General features: G+C 41.2%; 2 protein-coding genes across 2 annotated transcripts; one reads left to right on the top strand and one right to left on the bottom strand.

Moving 5' to 3' along the window:
* Positions 1-527: 527 nt before the first annotated feature.
* Rip11 (Rab11 interacting protein) lies at positions 528-6,423 on the bottom strand. Its single transcript, XM_035883183.2, has 7 exons — positions 6,123-6,423; positions 4,101-4,139; positions 3,234-3,480; positions 2,454-2,832; positions 2,049-2,374; positions 1,500-1,959; positions 528-1,403 (listed from the first exon to the last, which is right to left on the bottom strand). The coding sequence occupies exons 1-7, from the start codon at positions 6,151-6,153 to the stop codon at positions 1,227-1,229; spliced, it is 1,659 nt and encodes a 552-aa protein (XP_035739076.2). The 5' UTR covers positions 6,154-6,423; the 3' UTR covers positions 528-1,226.
* A 2,214-nt stretch (positions 6,424-8,637) lies between these two features.
* LOC118449062 (uncharacterized) lies at positions 8,638-17,929 on the top strand. Its single transcript, XM_035883230.2, has 2 exons — positions 8,638-9,871; positions 14,380-17,929. The coding sequence occupies exons 1-2, from the start codon at positions 9,446-9,448 to the stop codon at positions 14,773-14,775; spliced, it is 822 nt and encodes a 273-aa protein (XP_035739123.1). The 5' UTR covers positions 8,638-9,445; the 3' UTR covers positions 14,776-17,929.
* The last annotated feature ends 1,160 nt before the right edge of the window (positions 17,930-19,089 follow it).

The raw sequence follows: 19,089 nt of genomic DNA on the forward strand, positions 1-19,089 counted from the left end.
CCTAAAGCTCGTTTGTGGCGTAAAGAAGCGTTTACGCCAAAAAGAGCTTATTACAGGAGTACATTCTTGATTGATTCTGATAAACGAGGTCTCATTTTAAAGAGGAAGGTTTAAGCGAGGACATGGCTTTCTTCTTATTTTTAAAACGGCTTAATCTTAATGCATAAACTATTTTGGAAGAAACACTGTTCTTTTATACGATATTTTTCAAAGAACATAAAGGTCTTTCAAAAAAATCGAAAAAGCCACGTCCTCGCTTAAACCTTTGCCTTTGAAAGGAGATTTCGTTCGTCAAAATCGATCAAGAATTACGTTCGTTTTCATCGTTGGTAGTATAAATCATTAGAAAATCAATTCTTCGTGATGAAGAACCGTAACCATTATAAAACCATTGACGAATATTGTCCTTCGTTATATATTATGTTTCACATATAAAAGTGAATTGTTGACGAGAAATATAAGCAAAGATGAAAAATAATGAAAATATTAGAAATCATTGAGAAGAATAATTGACATTTCTTCGTTCGTATAAATGTTTCTCCTTTATTGTAACAATATTTCAGGGTTCTCACGCAACTACGATAGGGACAATGGATAAATCGATTAAATAACTACAGCAACATCTAGACTTTGACCTATTAGATCTTTCGGATATACATAAGGCACAAGTATATTTATTTTTATTCAATTTTCTATACATGTAAAAATATATTTAAAATTTTGGTCTCTTTTATCATTATCATTTTCAAATAATTTATTTGGAATTATAAAGATCTATTATAGATATTGACATATCATCCAGTAAGTTAATTTGGACGGACATAGGTAGTAAGAAAAAACGCGAATTTTATTTCCTCGATGGATTCGTGTTCTGTTATACTGGGAAGACAGGAAAATGCTCGATACATGCTTGGATGCTACTAAATGCATGACATTAATTAACGGCAAAGTAACAGGCAAGCAATGACCATTATCCAGATTTATACTACTAAAACTTAACGATGCATAAATTTGTGGAAATTATTAAAAAGGGGCGGGGAGAAAAGAAAAAGAAACGACTATACGCTAAAATGATTGTCACGAGGAATAAGTTAAAAGCACAAACATTCTCTAACGTCGAATGATCGAACGAGAGTAATAAGGCGCCTCACATTGCGAATAAAATGACATTATTTAACAGAGATGATAATATATATCAGTTCGATTGGAAGAACACGTGTGGATTTTCACTGATGTCCAGGAGACGATAGGCGCCTTTGCGTTTGAAATGGATTCTGTAGTAAACGAGGTGAACACTCGATGACACGCAACAACAACGAATCTATGTAATCTTCCAGATCGACCATACGTTTCTTTTTGTCCGCTACTTCCGCTTGAAGCTGTAGCGTCAGTTCTATCAAATCCTAAAGAAACATGAACGATTCATTATTATATATAATGCGATAGAAGAATATTCTCCTTCTTTATACATCTATATGCATATATTTATATATTATTACTTCTCTAGATTTCCCGTCAAATTGAGAAAGAATTTCATGGGATAGCCGATGTTTAGTTAAATGTTCGCCCTTAAACGCGTCCTCTCCCCCTATGATGATCCTTTCCGAGGAGGAAGGACGATTCTTCTCCTCTTTAATTTCTTTGGTTTTATTCTCCTTCTCCTTATTCTTCTTATCCTTCTTCGCGTTCTTCTCCTCCCTTGGACTCCGCGTGACAAACTTCTCCTCCCTCTTATCCTTCAAATTATTCTCCTTGGAAAATTTATCCTTGATCAAAGCCGGCTTCTCGTCTTTGTTAATCTTATGTTGGATAATTTCACGCGGAGCTGGACTTGGAGGTTCCGAGGTGTCTCTAAATCTAGACGACGGCGATGGCGAGTGCGTTGGCGAGAGATCCGATCTATCGTCCTTCGGCTCATCTACCAGAATCTTTGGATTATTCAGCTTGGTACTTTCCCATCTGTATCAATAGGGTAGCGGGAGGAAAAGAAAATAAATGTAAACTCTAGGACATAATTAGGATATAAGAGAGACGATTTGGAAAATGACCTCTTGGGAGCGTTAGACTGTTTCCCATAAAGTTTCAGGCCCCATTCGTCCTCCTCCTTTTGATTGTCGATTTTGGATAGGGACGAAGTCGAGGAACTCGTGGCGAAACGCGGCGGCTTGTTGGGGGCCACGTTGGCCGGTATGACCGGTGCCGTTTGTTGTTGTTGTTGTTGTTGTTGTTGTTGCTCGTGGCCGACATTGTTGCGACCGAAGGAGGCAGCGGATGCGACCGACGTCACGCTGTTGCTTTTCTTCGTACCGTTTACAGTAGCAACCGCCGGCGCATTCAACGATGAGGCTGAACTCTTGTGGGACAGATCATCAAACTGAAATGGATGAGTGTGACGTGATAATAAATATCGTAAAAATACGTTATTTATTATATGTCAGATTATAATAGCTCACCGTAAATTCGTCCTCGTCCTCACTGATCACACCAGGATCGGCTTCCCCGGGTTCTTGGCTGGTCGCACGAAATCCATTCTCTTCTTCCCTTTCGTCCAAATTCTCTTTGTTCAATTTATTTTTGCTCTTTCCTTTGACGCGATTACCAATAGACTTGGCTAATTTTTTCAATCCCTTTCGCTTCTCGATACTACCTATACTCAACAAACTACCCCCGATGGATTGAGCCGCGGTCGACAATTGTCCGAGGGAACTTTTGTGTCGTTCCTTCCTCGTGAGATCTGTCAAACTTCCAGCCTTCACTATAAAGCCAATCCTCACTTCGAGTTCGCCCCTGTCTTTCGTATTCTCTTTACCCGGTTTACTGCACAACGTATACCTAATAGAAACAAGACGTAACGCTCATGTTAGAATCTAAAAGGTGAGAGAAACTAAGAGCTCAAGTCGGAGAAGATTATTTTTCTTCGTACAATCTTTCGTCGCGTACAATCACACGTTTACGCATCACGTATGCATAAAGTGTGCACGTACATTGGCTTCTGTCCAACGTAGCCCGTTTACGGCTCGCCTCTTATAAACTCTCATCGTGTGCTCAATTTTAATATTAGATCTAATCTCGTACACACGCATACGCGGCGTATATGCACCGAGAGAATTTCATCTTCTCTGGCGAAACATTATTAGCGCGCGCGCACACCACATACACACACAAATAGTCGGTGAAAGCAACCGTATCTCCGCATAAAATCGATCCATCTCCGATAGTTTCACTTTACGTACCATCTATTCTTGGGTCTCTCGTAAACGTCGAAACTCGCCAAGGGAATGCTAACGGTGCCGAGAAATTCATCGACGCCGAGGAAGTTACGGTGCAATGCCGTGAGGACGATTTCCGCGGTATTTCCTTGTTCTGGTATGGCCAGTTCGCATTCCTCGTGCCATTCCACGTCCTTGGAAGCCTTCTCTTTCACCGAGGTCTGGTACTTTTCCTTGCCGAGGGCAATTGTCACGAAGCAATCGTTGGTCTCTGCGTTAAGATAGGTTAAAAGTTTACGTGTGGGTGGTGGACAGGGAAAATCTCGATCGGTTAATTAAGGAAAAAGGAATTCGCTCGATACGAAAAAGACTTTATTTTCTCTATTTATTGCTTTTTACATTTTATTCTCGTAACGCCCCATAACTCGAGGAACGTCGATTTCTCGCGATAAATGGCACGAATTACGTCCGAGCGTTACGGCATTCGAGGTATTCTTAACCTCTGTTGCAATCTTATTTACTTTGGAACGACCAAGGAAAAGTCGAACTGCTTACGCGCTTACCTAAGCTAAATGAAAAATACTTAACCTCAAAAGTCCAACTCGACATTATAATATCTGGGTCAACGATGCGACAGTCAAGTTCAACAAGACGGATAAAATTGGTCGTCAAACTGCAAATGTGTGTATTATTAATTACTCGTCACGAAACTCGATCCCGCTGACGCGTTCGTTATTCGTCCGATTACATCGATTTATATGGAACACTTGGCGAATAAGGAGATTCTTTTTAATACGCATATCCTGTTGTGCTCTCTCTCTCTCTCTCTCTCTCTCTATATATATATATATATATATATATATATATATATACACATACATATATACTCACTGTTTTTTCCTTTGGTCAATAGCCCCTTCGCTCTTTGAACTGCGAACAAAATCAAAATTATTTCTATTAGTTCTCGTTCGATATTATTTTTGTCTGCTCTATTCTTTATATCTTTCCCTTTTTTTTTACCATCGCTTGACTTTCATCAGCCGCATACCAGGCTCGCTTTATAACTTTCCGAACGCGATCGCGTTCACTCTTATCGGGAAGTTTGACGAGAAAAAGTTTTCTACGTTGGTATGTATCCATGTATCTCGGTTACCGCCCCACTGCATATTATATACATATATACGCCCCTAGCAATCTCTCTACGCCTATAACGAAAAGAAAAGACGAATCCGTAAATACACTCGATATACTTTCGTGCGATTTTCTCTTTGGAATGAATTCGTTTGTTTTGTTGAAAAAATTCCTCTCTCGGTCTCTCACCCTCTCGCATTCTTTCGTGATTAGAAGTTCGAGTCGGTGGGTCAAAGTCCATAAAGGAAGACCTAACCGTCAGTCAAATGTCGTCCAGGTTGGAAGCGTGCATTTTTTAACGCTCGTTGCGTCCAACGACGTAACAACGAATACCGTCGCACGCCGCCTCTCAAAGAGACACATTGGTTCTTGTTAAACTTTCGATGTAAAAAATGGAGAATAAACGAAACAATTTGATTTTAACAAATGCGTAAACAATGAAATCCGATGGAAGATGCGTCACGATTCCGATCTATCTTAGAGAATAGAAATTTTTAATAAGGGCCTGTCACCAAACGACTACGTTACTGATCGAAGGGAGTTAGCGGTCCGTACACGCGAACGAAAAGGGGAGCAACACACCGGGTCGTGTTATACGAGAGCTTTCACACGACTATTTTCTATAGGGATATTAAGGCATCGAGAAAACGGCGAAACCGTGCGGCCATCTTGCACGAAGAAGATCACCTATGCATATACACACACAACACGTGTGTGCCTGTGTGTGTGTATATATATATATATATACGCGCGTATGCCTACGATGATAATTGACGCTCGTCATATATTCTTCGTGTTAAGCTCGTGGCAAAAAACCTTTCTACCACGGCTCTCTGGATCTCAAGCGTGAAACCGTTAGCTCGAATCTGTCGACTCGTAGAGAGCTGAAAATAATCTCTTTGAAAAAACAAAAATATTATTACAAATATTTGCCTTTCTATTTTGCTTTTCTTTGAGACATACGCGTTTCGATATTTTACGCGTATTATCGAGATTGTTTATATATTTTTCTTCAAAACTTATCGTCCGGTCGAACTATCCATTGGCGTTTGAGGTCAACGAGAAATAAACACGTTAAGAGAAATGCATGGATATCGCATAACCCGTTATCCATGGACGTATCAAACGTTAGGAATATTTGAAAAGATGTTTCTACGTGTTTAAACGTATACCGGGGTAAAGTAAATTTAGAAACGAAAACATTTGCGATAATATCGGATAAGTTAACGTATGGTAGAAAAAGAACGACGATATGTTTTTATGCGGTTCGTTCGCTCGTCCTTCGAGAGCGAAAATTAGGCGCGCATTTTCGAACGCGATAAGCGCGGGAGAAGGAGCGCCTTTCTTTCTTTACATAGACACGATCTAATCGTCCTTGGACGTCTCGATAGGCGTTTCATCGAAAACATTTGACGGAAAACGATGGAAGAGGAAATCATGTCATATCGTTCGTATTAAGGAAATCCGTTCCTCTTAATATCGAAGTCACCGCAGACGAGGACGATGGTTCGGCTTTCTAAACGCATTCCACGATCAACGTGGTGATAATACTTGAAAGGTTTCATCCGCCTACATCTCGACGGAGGACAAACACGTAACTACTCGGCTTACGTGTTCTATTAATCGACTTTACTAATATATAGCTCTTCTAACCTTTTCTTATTCCATACCCTCTCCATTCATCTATCTATCTGTGAATTTATCTATCTCTCTTGCTCCGAGCCACCTGTCGAGTCATTGGCATGATCCAAACCTTATGACGTATCATTCGTCGATTCTTACCTGTCACTTGTACGTGAGTAGGACTCCACATTTTCGGTCTAATTTGGCAGGCGATTTGTCGCGTCGAGTACGTCAAGTGTCTCTCTTCTCTTCTCTCTCTCTCTCTCTCTCTCTATCTTTGTTTACTTAACCAAAAAATACGCACGACGCGTGTTCCTACGTGTCTTGCGCATTCTACGAGACGGTCGCTTTCAACACCCATGCGAGAGTGGCTTTGTAATAGGTTAAATGTATAAAAGACGCTCGCCGTACCGTACGGTGGCATCGACTACGATCAACTACGACTCTTACGATTCTTCCAACAACCGCTACGTCTACTTTCTCTCTCTCTCTCTCCCTCTCTCTCATCTGTCAGCATGCTAGCCAGCGCGCACTCTTCGCGCGCAGACCGCACTTACTGCCATGCCAGGTGCGGCACGAGATCGACTTGGGCCACTAGCTTGCAAATTTGCGTTCAGGTCGGTAAAATTGACAAACTGCCAGATACGTTCCATTATCGGCCTTTTTTTTAATTATTAGCATTAGTGATTTCACGTACCAACGATGAAAGTGAAATATGTTCGTTTCCTTCGTCGTTACAACGAAAGCGCATGTATTCGTATGCATCAAACGTTTGTATATGTAAAATAAGCAAACAGTCTGCTAGTCACTCGTTTCTTGGATCGTCGATAAGATACGAATACATTTACAATCTCGTAAACGAGAAAGCTTGTATGAAATTCTTATAAAACTGGTCTCTCTTCCTCTCTCTCTCCCTCTTTAAAGATGACAAACAAAGAATACTCATTAACTTCTTAATACTTATTTACATAGAAGATGGCCTTGCAGTATTCTATTGTTCGAAAACATGTATTTTCATAAACGATTCTCTTGTGCGAGAAAAAACGATTAAGAGAAAGAAAATCATGTTCGATGTATCTTCGAAATTTTTTTATCTATGGATACTCGCGCAAAAATATCGAATAATAAACGGAAACGAAAAGACGGTAGCATGATCGAACATGGACGTTCTCATAATTGCTGTGCATGGTTATCCTTGTTATTTCGTAATATCGTCTCGTGACTGGCACACGGAGACGCCGTTTTATTTATGAACCGTTTAAATGGTTTAAAATGACTAACATGAAATATTGTTTGAACGTTGGAAAAAAATGAAGGAAGGAAGAAAAAAAAAAAAGAAAAAAAAAAAAAAAAAGAAATAATACAGGCAATTCGATTACGATTTATGTAAAATAATTTTTTGTCAGCTTCGAATAAAATTTTCCATAAGAAATGGTCTTATCGATCTCTCGGAAATATTTCATTTCCGTTAATAGACGTCATCTCGAGGATCTAACCGAGCCTTTTCCTCTTATCATTTTGCTCGGTAACTTTTTGAAAAAACACGCGCAAACGTTAACGGTATCATTGCTTTGTTCGTTTGCTTACGTCACGTTCTCACACTCTCGCCTCGTACCCATTATTACGCTGTACCGAGTTAAAATAAATCCACGCCTTACTATTAATTAATTTGTCGACTTAAACGCAGCTCTGCCGAGGTTATCGCTCGTTTATCGCTTGGATACGATTCGTCTCTTCGTTTCGATGTTCGATAATTTTTCTTCAAGGTTGATAGTTTATTCATTTCTCTCTCTCTCTCTCTCTCTCGTAATTATTTCGTTGGACTTTTGACGATATATAAGGCTTATCGTCGAACCGATAAAGCAGCATACTTGTAAATAGTATGGTTGCCGGTAATTAAAATTTCTTTTGTATGTTTATGATCATTATTCCTTATAGAGTACCGTGGACGCACACGAGCGCATGGAAAAATGTTGAAAGTCACGTCTTTGCCTGGTTTACCAGGAATACGTGGATATGCGCGAAGAATGCAAAGTTTTAGGATCGGCGGCCGGTTAGCGAAATAGCTAAGGATCTCTAGCCTCTCGCGTAATTTCCTCCGACGAAATCTTGTTTTCTTCAAGACCGCACGTTTTCGATGCAACCTGCATACATTTCTCTTTTATTTCTAAGAAACAATGTCGGATACGTGCGAGCGACGATTAAAGGTCGCTTCTTTCCTGTCTCAACACCGTCGTTCGTAAGCCCGGAAAGGCATAGCAACGCATTGCGTGATTCGTTATACACGTGTTAACAAAGCCATGATTCATCGAACTCTACAAAGATCGGCAACAGGTGTTCTTGCTGCAATTTTATTTGCTTTTAGCGTATATGTAAATAACACATGTAAATAATACGGCTTCGAAACTTCGAAGGAACGCAAAGTGTACGTGTATCTATGTAAAGTCATTAGGTAGATTCATTAGGCGTTAATAATTTTCGTAGAAATTCGTGACAGAACGAGGTAGGTTAAACGAGTGTCATAATTTGCATTAATTACGATGAACGAATTTTAATTTCTTGATCGAAATTTTTTTATTCCAGCACGTACGATACGTACGTACCAAGCCGCATTTCCATTATTCGACAGGTACGAAGAAATTCATGAAGCTTCGTTCACCTGTCGCATGAGGGCAGTCGTAGATACGACAACGACTAAGACGCGCCTGCCATCTTTGTCGAAACTTGGTTTTTCTCTTGCTCTCGTCTAAAGGTCGATTTAATTTCCGTCTCGTTGGAATCAACGTGTAGATTTCGAAAAAAAAAAAAGAAACGAAAGAAAAAGGAAAAAAAAGAAAAAACCAACGAGTTCGAATATACGCAAGGACTTCTGACGACGTAACAAAAGCATTTGAAAGTTATTCGTTTTTCATAAATTTTCCCATTCCGCGTTGAATTTGCGTTCGCGGATCATTGTGTCGCGTACGTTTATCGCGACAAATGCTCCCGCTTTTCCATCTTCCTCCCTCGCTCGCTTTATCTCCCTCCTTCTCGATCGAGCTTCCCTCTCCTCGTACTAAGAGGCCCCGATACGGTTGCGAGATGACGCGATTGGTCCCTACGATCCCGCATACGCGCGAACCGACCTTTAGTTCGTTCGCCGCCGATCTCGTGTACGGTCGTACCTGTTGGTACCCGATTGAGCGCTCGCCGGTTAAGAAGCAGTCTAATCCCAGTCGTTTTCGAAAGATCGTCACGCGGTCTCGTACGTGCCACCGATATATATATATATATATATATACATACATATATATATATATATTCGGGTATATAAGAGAGGTGTGGAAGAAGGGAGAGTAGGGGAGGAAGGAAGAAAACAAAAAAAGGGAAGGAAGAAAGGAAAGGCGTAAATCGAGAATAAGATAGCTCGCGTAGATCGCGAGTGTCGTCCGTTCATCCCTTCTACGACGGAAAATCTGGAAAGTCAAGGTGCAAGTCTCGAAATGTCGTCCCTGAAGGGCGATAAGACACCTTACGCACGTCTTTGCCACATCGTCAAGTGGGATGACTTTGACGGTTACGGCTTCAATCTTCACGCGGAGAAAGGAAAGAACGGGCAGTACATCGGTAAGGTGGATGAGGGTTCCCCGAGCCAAGCTGCTGGCTTGAAGCAAGGGGATCGAATCATCGAGGTAAACGAGATTAACATAGCCAATGAGACTCACAAGCAGGTGGTCGAACGCATCAAGGCGTTCCCGAACGAGACCAAGCTCCTGGTGCTCGATCATGAGGCTGACGAGTACTTCAGGGCAAACAACGTCATCGTCAAGGGCACCATGGCGAACGTCAAGGTAATCAAGACGCCGGAGAGGAATCCGAACAGCGTGGATCACGAGGAGGGATCGGACCACGGCATCTCCGCCGACGAGGTGAGTCTTTTCTTTCCCTCCCCCCCCCCTCTCTCTCTCTCTTTCTCTCTTCCCCCTCTCTATCGCCTCTCGTTCTCTCTTTCGATGATTCTCCTTTGCTTGCGATCCTGCTTCTCTCGAGTATTACGAATCGGTCGCACTAATTACTTATTAATGGATAAAGAAATGTCATTTGTCGGGCATTCGTAGGCGACGGAGCAACGTGGGAAAACTCGTTTTTTATAGGTTATCTCGCTTGGTGCATCATCGTTAATATAAAAAGACAAGAATCTACTTTCCGTCCTTCTTCGAACGTAACGCACGAGGAATTTAGAGGTCGTAGTTTCTTTTTTTTTCTTTTTTTCTCTTTTTCTTTTCAAAGACACGTACGAAAACAATATTTTCAAGGATCTTTAGAATGATTAATTATTATTTTCCTCTTTCCTTAGCGAGTCTGCGTCTCGAGCAATTCGGCGAATTTCGCGGTTACGAAGCACGTGACCAGACCGATAGGTTATTTTATTCGAACTATAAATACCTGTTATGCCGCTGTTTGTTCTCTCCATTCCTCTTCTAACGATTTTCAACGAGTAGATTTCGCTTTCGGGAAACGTAGTAGTACAAGTGTTTCCAACATCTGTGTTTATTCCGGCTTGGAGATAACAAGTCGAAGAAACGCTACCTTCATCGGACAAAACGTCTATTTCGAGAAGAAGAAAAAAGAAACAAGAAAAAATAGCATTATTCATTATTCGATGTCTTTCGAGATAGGTCATAGATGCGAAGGGAAAACGTTGCGGCGATCGGTATAAAAATATCTATAGAACGGATCGCTTGGCTTACGCGATCTTCGAGACGGTGCAAGGTGATTGCATTCAGCGCATAATCTCGTTACGGAAATATATATATATATATATATATATATATATATATGTACACATAAGTATATGTGCAAGATAAGAAGAATGCGCGAATTGAGATGACTCGGTCGTCGTCTCTCCATTTCTATCTCTGTCTTCCTAGGGCTTTGAACTTAAGAACGAGAGCGCGAACGTGTCGCGTGTAATAAAAAATAGGAACGGAAGAGGTAACGAGGATACATTTTACGCGATAATCTTCGTTAAAGATAGTCTATAGTTTATTAAGGTTCAGTGGGGACCAAACACGCGACTACTCGTTGATGCTCGTATATGGATTCGATCGAAGCAAAAGTATTATAGCGATTAACTATAATCCATGGGTTTTCGCTTTCTAAGATGTACGGTACTTGGATATGTCCTAAATATTATAAAATTATTATATAGTTTCGTTAGTACGTAGTATGATTTTTTTCGAGCACGATTAAATATCTCGTTTACTTGTTCTCTCGTCTCGAAGCAACCCGACAATATGATAATTCACGTCCTCCCCGGTTTATCATTGGTTTTATCGCGTATCAAACAACCGACGAAACTTTCTCCGAGTCTGCCCACGCAAATTTCATTGTCGTCATCCTTTCGTTTCGTTCCTGAGGAACGGCCGAAAGGAAAAAAATCTCAATTTTATCTAATCGCTTATCTCAATGGGCTTTATCGACGAATCGATCGAATCCGATACTAACGAGAGAATAATAATCAACACGCGTTATACAATTATCTAAATGTGTGCGCGTGATCATTTCGTTGAAACGATCTAATTATTCAACGTGTCTTATGAAATTATTCTTTGAGACTGGAATGAAGGATGATGGGGAAGGATGATCGATGACTCATCTCCTCCTCTACCGGGGAAGATAAAACGGCCGTGTAATGAACACTCTTATTGTCGTACGAACGTAAATCGTCTCTAATTACATTCCATAATTCATTCGTTTTCTTTCATTTTTGCTCGTCGAAGAAGAAACGTTTCGTTTATTATTACCTTATCTCTCTATCAAAAGATTCTCGGATAGGGATTTTTTTCTCATCTTCAATGCGATTTATCGCGCGAAATCGCGCCTGCGATTCTCAAGTCCGACCGACGCAACACAACAATGCTGCCACCCACTCACCTACATACGTAGTATGTATCTACGTAGATATGGTTAGGTGTACGGATAGATGCACGTAACGAGAAAAAGAATATTTATCGGAGAGAACGATTAGCCTGAGATACTAATTACCGGATGTTTCCGTTTTAGAGAGCTCGATTCATTTCGTTGGGATTTACGATCAATCGATCGATTGATCGATCGATCGATAGATACATACATACATTCGTCCTTTATACGAGCCTCCTCGCGTTTCCAATTACGTAACTCGTCGTACTCGTTGGCTAATACGTTGCCCTGAATTCTTCCTCTCGTATTCGAACGAATTTGTATTACGCGGGCTTTCGAAGCGCGCGAGCATCGGTATTTCATTCGTTCGAATACACATGCCCATGCATCTATCGACGCGTGAATATTAGCGCGAGAAAACGAAAGGGAAACGATAACACTTTCTTTCTAGGCGCATTAATTGGATATATATTTGCGTTACGTCGACGAATCGTTAGAAATTCTCTCGCTTGCACACATCGATATATATATATATATATGCACATACGTGCATACATAGCACGTCGAGAATATTAGTTACACTTGGAAGAGAGAGAGAGAGAGAGAGAGAGAGAGAGAGAGAGAGAGAGACTTTGCCTATCATCTTTCGTTTTTCGATTCGATGATCTCTTACGATATGGTCGAGAGCTCTTTTCCGGTCTTCGATGAGCTTACGTAAATTCCGCGTTCGCGTCAATTCCGCCTCTCCTCCTATATGTGTCTACTCGGTAATTCGATTTTATTGTGAATACCTATCTTTTCAATGTATATCGCGTGATCTCTTTCCTAGTGGGCTCCTACTATTACACATTGATCGTTTCGTATTATCGATAACCCTGTTAAAAAGATACTCGAAATCGGTGCTTGAAAGTTAGAAAATCGGGTCTATGCTAAATGCTAAAGAAAAAAGAATGTGTGTCCGCATTTTCTCGAAGAGGAATACTCGTATTCGGATAACGGGTATTCCAAAAAAAAAGAAAAAAAGAGAAGAAGAAAAAAATAAGGAAAAAAGGCAGGCAAGCGATTGCAGCAGCCTCTCCTTTCTCTCCTCGAAGAATAATTAAATGGCCGTGCCGTGCGTGCGTGCGTGCGTGCACGTGCTCGCGCGCGCGCGAGCGAGCGAGCAGACGACAAACGACGTGTGCTCGCGTCAGGGTAATTTCAAAGCAGTAGCGTATCGGTGTATCGAACTCGTTCAACGTTGTATTTTCTGGGTCGCCGCGAAATTCCTCTCTCGTTTAGCAGGTGAAACGTCGTTCGCTGGTTATACGTAGAACGTTTCAAGGTAGCTTTGAGAGAGCTACGTTGTAAATTATTCCGCAAATACGCTTCATTCCCTCTCTTATCGGCAACGGCTGCCCGCGGTTATGTAAATCGATTCGCCTTCTTTTTTCTCCCTTTTTTTGCTTTTCTTTTTTCCTTTTTTCTTTTTTTTAAATCTGCGAAAAATCTGGCAAGGATAGGTAGAGCGTACGGCGATGACGCACACGTGAACGCATTCTAATGCGATTTAACGAGCCGTTTAGTAGCGTAACAAAGCGTATAATCGAATATCAAAGAGCGATTAATTTCGGTGCACACGTTTCAAGTGTCCTCGCTATTGTTTCAACGTAACGAGTATTTATTGACTCATAAAGTCGAGTTTGGAATAGGAAGAAAATTTGTAGGAAATGGGTAGCAGATATGAAAATCGTGGGGCTTTGAGCGTCGGTCAGCACGATAGCCGACTAACATTATTTCGAAGGGATTTAAACGGTTTGTGCTCGGTGAAACCGGTTCTCTTCGTCGCGCATAGGCCTAACCGATGGAATTCCTTTAAGTACCGTTCAGAGTTGCATCAGGCTCATCAAGGTCATCGTGATATCTCACGAAAATCAATCCTACTCTCTCTCTCTCTCTCTCTCTCTCTCTCTCTCCCTCTCCCTCTCCCTCTCCCTCTCTCTCTCTCCTCCGTCTATTATCTCGAAGGATTAGCCGACGTAGAGACAGAAACGCTCGATGAAAATTTGTGTTTCCTCTTCGCGCCGAAGATAGAGAAAGTAGTGGTAATAGCAGCAGCTATTAGACGACAGTAGGTAATAGTTTAAAAGATAATCATCGAGACGGGAAAAACCGCGCGCTCTCGACTAATCATATTTTTCTTCTTTTCTTTTTTTTTTCTTTTTTTTTTTTTCCTGAACGGCACGATCGGCTATCGTGGAGACGACTCGAAGTGGAGGAGGGAGAGAAACGTCCGGTTAGGAATATTTGGAGGAAAAGTGGCACGCGAGGAAGGTACGTTTGACCTTGGTACGTGATACGCATTTCGTCGATAGTTCACCGGCATCGACCGGTATCGAGGGATATTGGTCAGGACGCGAACGTGACGAGTTTTTTCGATTCTCTACTTTTATTCTACGTTGATTCGCCCTCGTACTTTTTTCCAACTTCTCCAACCTCATAATTATACGGAGAAATTCCGTTTCTTTTTCAGAATGCACGAAAGTCGACCGGGTCCAACGACACGGAGCACAGCGATAGCACGGCAACGACGGTGAATGCTTCTACGATAGCGATGACAACGACGACGACGATGATGACGACGACGGCTTCGTCGACGACGATGTCCTCGTTGTCGAGCGAAAACGAAGAGACGAGTATCGCTCGGGAAAACGGCAGTACCAAGTCGAGAAACAGCGAGACGACGGAGGCACACGTTCACGGAACCGGCAACGGCACCGTCGCCGGGAACAACGAGCCCCGGCAAGGTTTGAACCTGAAGATGAGCGCGAAGGAGCTCAGGGCTCAGCTGGCGGCACGGAAGAAGTACGATCCTAAGAAGGAGTCGATCGGCTTCAAGGACAAATTCGACATCGTTCAGAAACTTTAATTATTAAGTCGGCTAATTAAGAAGAACAAACAGACAAACAAACAAACAAACAAACAAACAAACAAACAGGCAAACAAGCTAGCACAAAAAAGAAACGAAAAGGATACGGTATCATCTCGATCGATCTAAAAGCCACGGTGTGATTCTTCGTATTTCTTGGCGGTCCTTTCTGGTTCTTGCATTTCTCTTTTATCGGCCCTTTCCCCTCTCATATACTCTCATCGATATTATTATTACGAACGAGCCGAGTCCGTTGGCCAAATTTTATCTAGCGGTAGGAAGGCGCGTTATCGAAAAGGAACGTACACATACGATTACATCCATCCGGTCGTTGCGATAAAACCGCGACGCGTTACGTTCGTTGGCTTTGTTAATTATTGTTTTAAGCGGGAAGATCGCGTGATGAAGGTACGCGATAGATATAGATATAGCATAGGTTATATACACAAGTATATGGGAAAAGAGAGAAAGGACAAATTGTCGTGTTCTCGTTCGTAGAGAATCCTCTCGCGAATGCGAATACGAAAATCGGTATACGATATATAGGTGGAGAAACGTTCGGTTGGTAACGCGAGTCCGGATATACGTAATTACGAAGACACGGATAATTACGGTAAATTCATTCCCCGAAGATGTTACCGCGATTACCTGCCATTTTCGCGGCAAAATACTTCCGGATATTCGTTCGTTAGGCAGAGCCTCCTACTTATTTTCCTCTTCCCGTCTTTCGCAATCGGTTTGTCGTCAAAGATATTTTTTTCTTTCTTTTCGTTTCTTTTTTAAAACTTTGTGTAACTCCCGGGAGCGAGTCACCGATAAATATTCCCGAAAGAAGTCGCCGATTCTTTATTTTCATCAAAAATTCGTATTTGCGCGACAAAAATTCGATGAACTCGCCTTTGGTATTGGCTCGAAGCTAGCCACGAATAATTTTTGAAAAACTATTTCCACGTACGATGGAAACGCAAGGAATGCTCTCAAAGATGCTATCCTCCTCCAGATTCGTGCGCCTCTAGGATCGAGGAAAATGATATCATCGTGTCACCTTTGACACCGATCTTCGAAAGATAAGCGCAACGCCGTTATTAATCGTCTCTTTTATAAAGATTTTCTCCGTCAAACTTTGCATCCACTTACCTTTTCCATTTTCAGCCACATTCGAAAAAGTTTGCGTTCGAAAAGTTGCGAAGAAACTTTGCGTTTCTCCGATCATCGGAAGGAATTTTTCATCGATAAAGAAATAACGATAACGTCAATGCATTATTGCGGTTATCGAGATAGAAGGAAGCCGTGAAAACGTAATAGAAAGTGTAATATGTAGTCCGCTAATATAACGTGTCCTACATGTCGATAAAATAGCAGGTAACGTGCAATTGTAAAAATGTTATTACGACGAAATGAGATAACCGAGTTTTAGCGTAGCAAGTGGCAGCGAGAATGCGCGTTTTAGAATGCAATCGTACAATGCTGAGAATACAATATTTTTCACGTTAGTTCGCATAGTTGGTTTACACGCTTGAATCGAGACTCGAGGAGAGTCGTAGGAACGTATATAAAAGTTAGGTTTACATCTGACTGTACGTTGCTAAATATTACGACGACATGTTGTGCAACATTCAATTATCGTTATCGTCGCTGGTACGCGCTCACCTGCATCCAACCCGAGTCAGAGACACGATTCGTGCCGCTCGTACTAACGACTTTTGGTTTCCCTTTCTTCCTAAATCTCCAAAATGGCATCGCGATTTCTAACTCTTATTACAAACGTTCATTTAGATTTTACACGCAAATACTATTCCACCATTATATTTCTTTTTTTCTATTTTTACGCAAACTCCGTTGTACCGCCGACTACTATCTATCGACGTTAGCGCAACGTCAGGTTTATTCCGATTATTCCTATTATTCAAGCCCATAACGTACGTTTCAAGTAATTTTATTGTATTCGTCGTTGAGCGACGGGATTTGCATTGAGCAATAGTATTCGATGACATTAGAGCATTACTACTCCAAATACCGTTAGGACGACGCGCGACTTATACGTTCGCTCAAAGGATCGCCTTCAAGGATCGCTAATCGTGAATGGAATTTTAATGCGCGAGCCCGTTTTCTTTGCATAGATCATCGCTGGTACGAGGAGAGTTCGTTTAGCATTACGTGCGAGATGCACGAAAAATCTCACTCGCGTATGCGATTCGGTAAAATGTATCTCTGTGTCGTCCTCCACAACCAATCTTTCTAATTTCTTCGCTTTCAAGGATTTTTTTTTTTTCTTTTTTTTTATTATTATCTTCAGAGTCTATCATCTTGTCGAGTCGATGCCTTGTAAAGTCGATCAAATTGACGACAGTGTGTCCTGTAAAGTATTGTACTTTTGCCGATCTAGATATTCAAGATGCCTACATTGTCGACGATCGTTGATCGCCGTTAAGAAGGTGACCGCCATCGTAACTTAGATACGTCAGAGAATTTTTCGAGGAAGGCTAACTCTTCGACGAGAGCTATAAATCGTATTACGTGGCTATAAATTGTAATTGTTCAATCGTCTCCTAATAATACACGTTCTCGCACGTCAATCACGTTTTCTGCAATACGTTTGATCGTTGTAAAATGTAAATATTAGAAGTCGTGTGCCAGTTTCGGTGCAACGATCACGATGAAAGGGTGGATACTACGTTTATACAGAATCACGGCCCCGCTTATATATTTGCAACCTTTATTTTTTCTTTTTTTTCTTTAATCTCATTTTATCTCTTACTACCAACGGTCAATAGTTACTCACTACTTTTCAAGTAAACATTTATTATAATGGATCGGATAGATTTGAGAGAGACGATGTATATTTTGTTTTAGTAAAAAATCGTAATCTTTTCTATCGATTGGTTGCACCGAACTTTTAAAATGTATATAATTATAAGCACATATACATATGCACGGTTCTTTTTTTTTTCCTCCATTCTTCCCGTAAGAATGGAACGTGCACGTTGTTATGGTTATCGAGCGCACATAAAGATGTTAATTACGTTAGTTTAAGTTTACTATTTTCTTGTTTGACTATAAGACTTAGTTATTGTGTTACTCATTGTAGTACGTGTACGCGCGTACCTACTGTCTATTTACATAAAACGTCGATGTACGTGTTATTATTCGTTTACATTATTTCATTCAATATTTTATTCTTACCAATTTACATGGTAAATTTACAATTTACGCAACCAATTTCCTGTGCCCCTAAATTAATGCAAAGTATGTGTCGACAACGTCGGTCGATCCGTCGGTAATGACACGATCGACGGTTATCGATAATTACCAATGTTCGAGTTTCCGAATTCTGAAGGTGGCGCCAGTTTTCACTTTTCCGATCGGATTCGTTTGCACGAATTTTTAACGAATTTTTTAAACGCTTAACGAACATTCTCGCTGAAAAACGGTAGGAGGAAACAGCTCCGATGTACTTTGATGACTCGGCGGTAACTTTTAAGGATGGTGTGAGTATATTAGTTTTAAGCAATCTATACGTTCTTCATGATTACTTTTCAAATAATTTAGATTTGATGTAACGGTACAAAGAACGGCATGACCCTTTCTTCTCTTTTCTTTTTTTCAAGAAATTAAGATGACGCAATTACGTCGTCCCTTCTGGACTCGACTTTCAACCATAAAAACGTTAATTGCCGACGAATCGTAAAATGGAACGTAAAAATTCTGTAAAATCACGTAAAAGAAATAACGACGATCGTTCACGTAGATTCTCGTTAGAATCGAATCGCGTACAAATTCGAAGAGAACTCTTTGTATGCAATTGCATACGATTTATGGAATTTACGAATCGTTTGTTATTGGCGGAAGCTATCGGTAACTTATTAGCTTCATTCTGTTCTGGATCAAAGAGGGAAACAGAGAGAGAGAGAGAGAGAGAGAGAGAGAGAGAGAGAGAGAGAGAGATGTGGCTCGTGAGTATGAGAGAGACGAAGCGACGTAAAGCTAGGCAGAGGGAGCGAGAGAGAGAGCGAGAGGCGGACATATATGGTCGCGGGGTCCGAGAAGCTCTCAGGTTACGCCGTCGGCGCTAACGGTTTTCACGATGTTCGTTCCCTCTCTCTCTCTCTCTCTCTCTCTCTCTCTCGACGCGTACAAATGTTACATATATACACTTATGTACATGTATACATATGTACATATATCTTTCTTTCTCTCCCTCGTTACTGCGATCTCTTCTCGCGCTCGTCGCCTGTCTTTCTCTCACAGTTATCCGTCGTCTCGCTCGAGCAACGACCAAAAATATCGACGGGCAACAAGCAGAGGATGAAACGA

This window comes from Vespa mandarinia, chromosome 6 (genome assembly GCF_050613455.1).
Source record: "Vespa mandarinia isolate Hongniang chromosome 6, ASM5061345v1, whole genome shotgun sequence".
Classification (NCBI taxonomy): domain Eukaryota; kingdom Metazoa; phylum Arthropoda; class Insecta; order Hymenoptera; family Vespidae; genus Vespa; species Vespa mandarinia.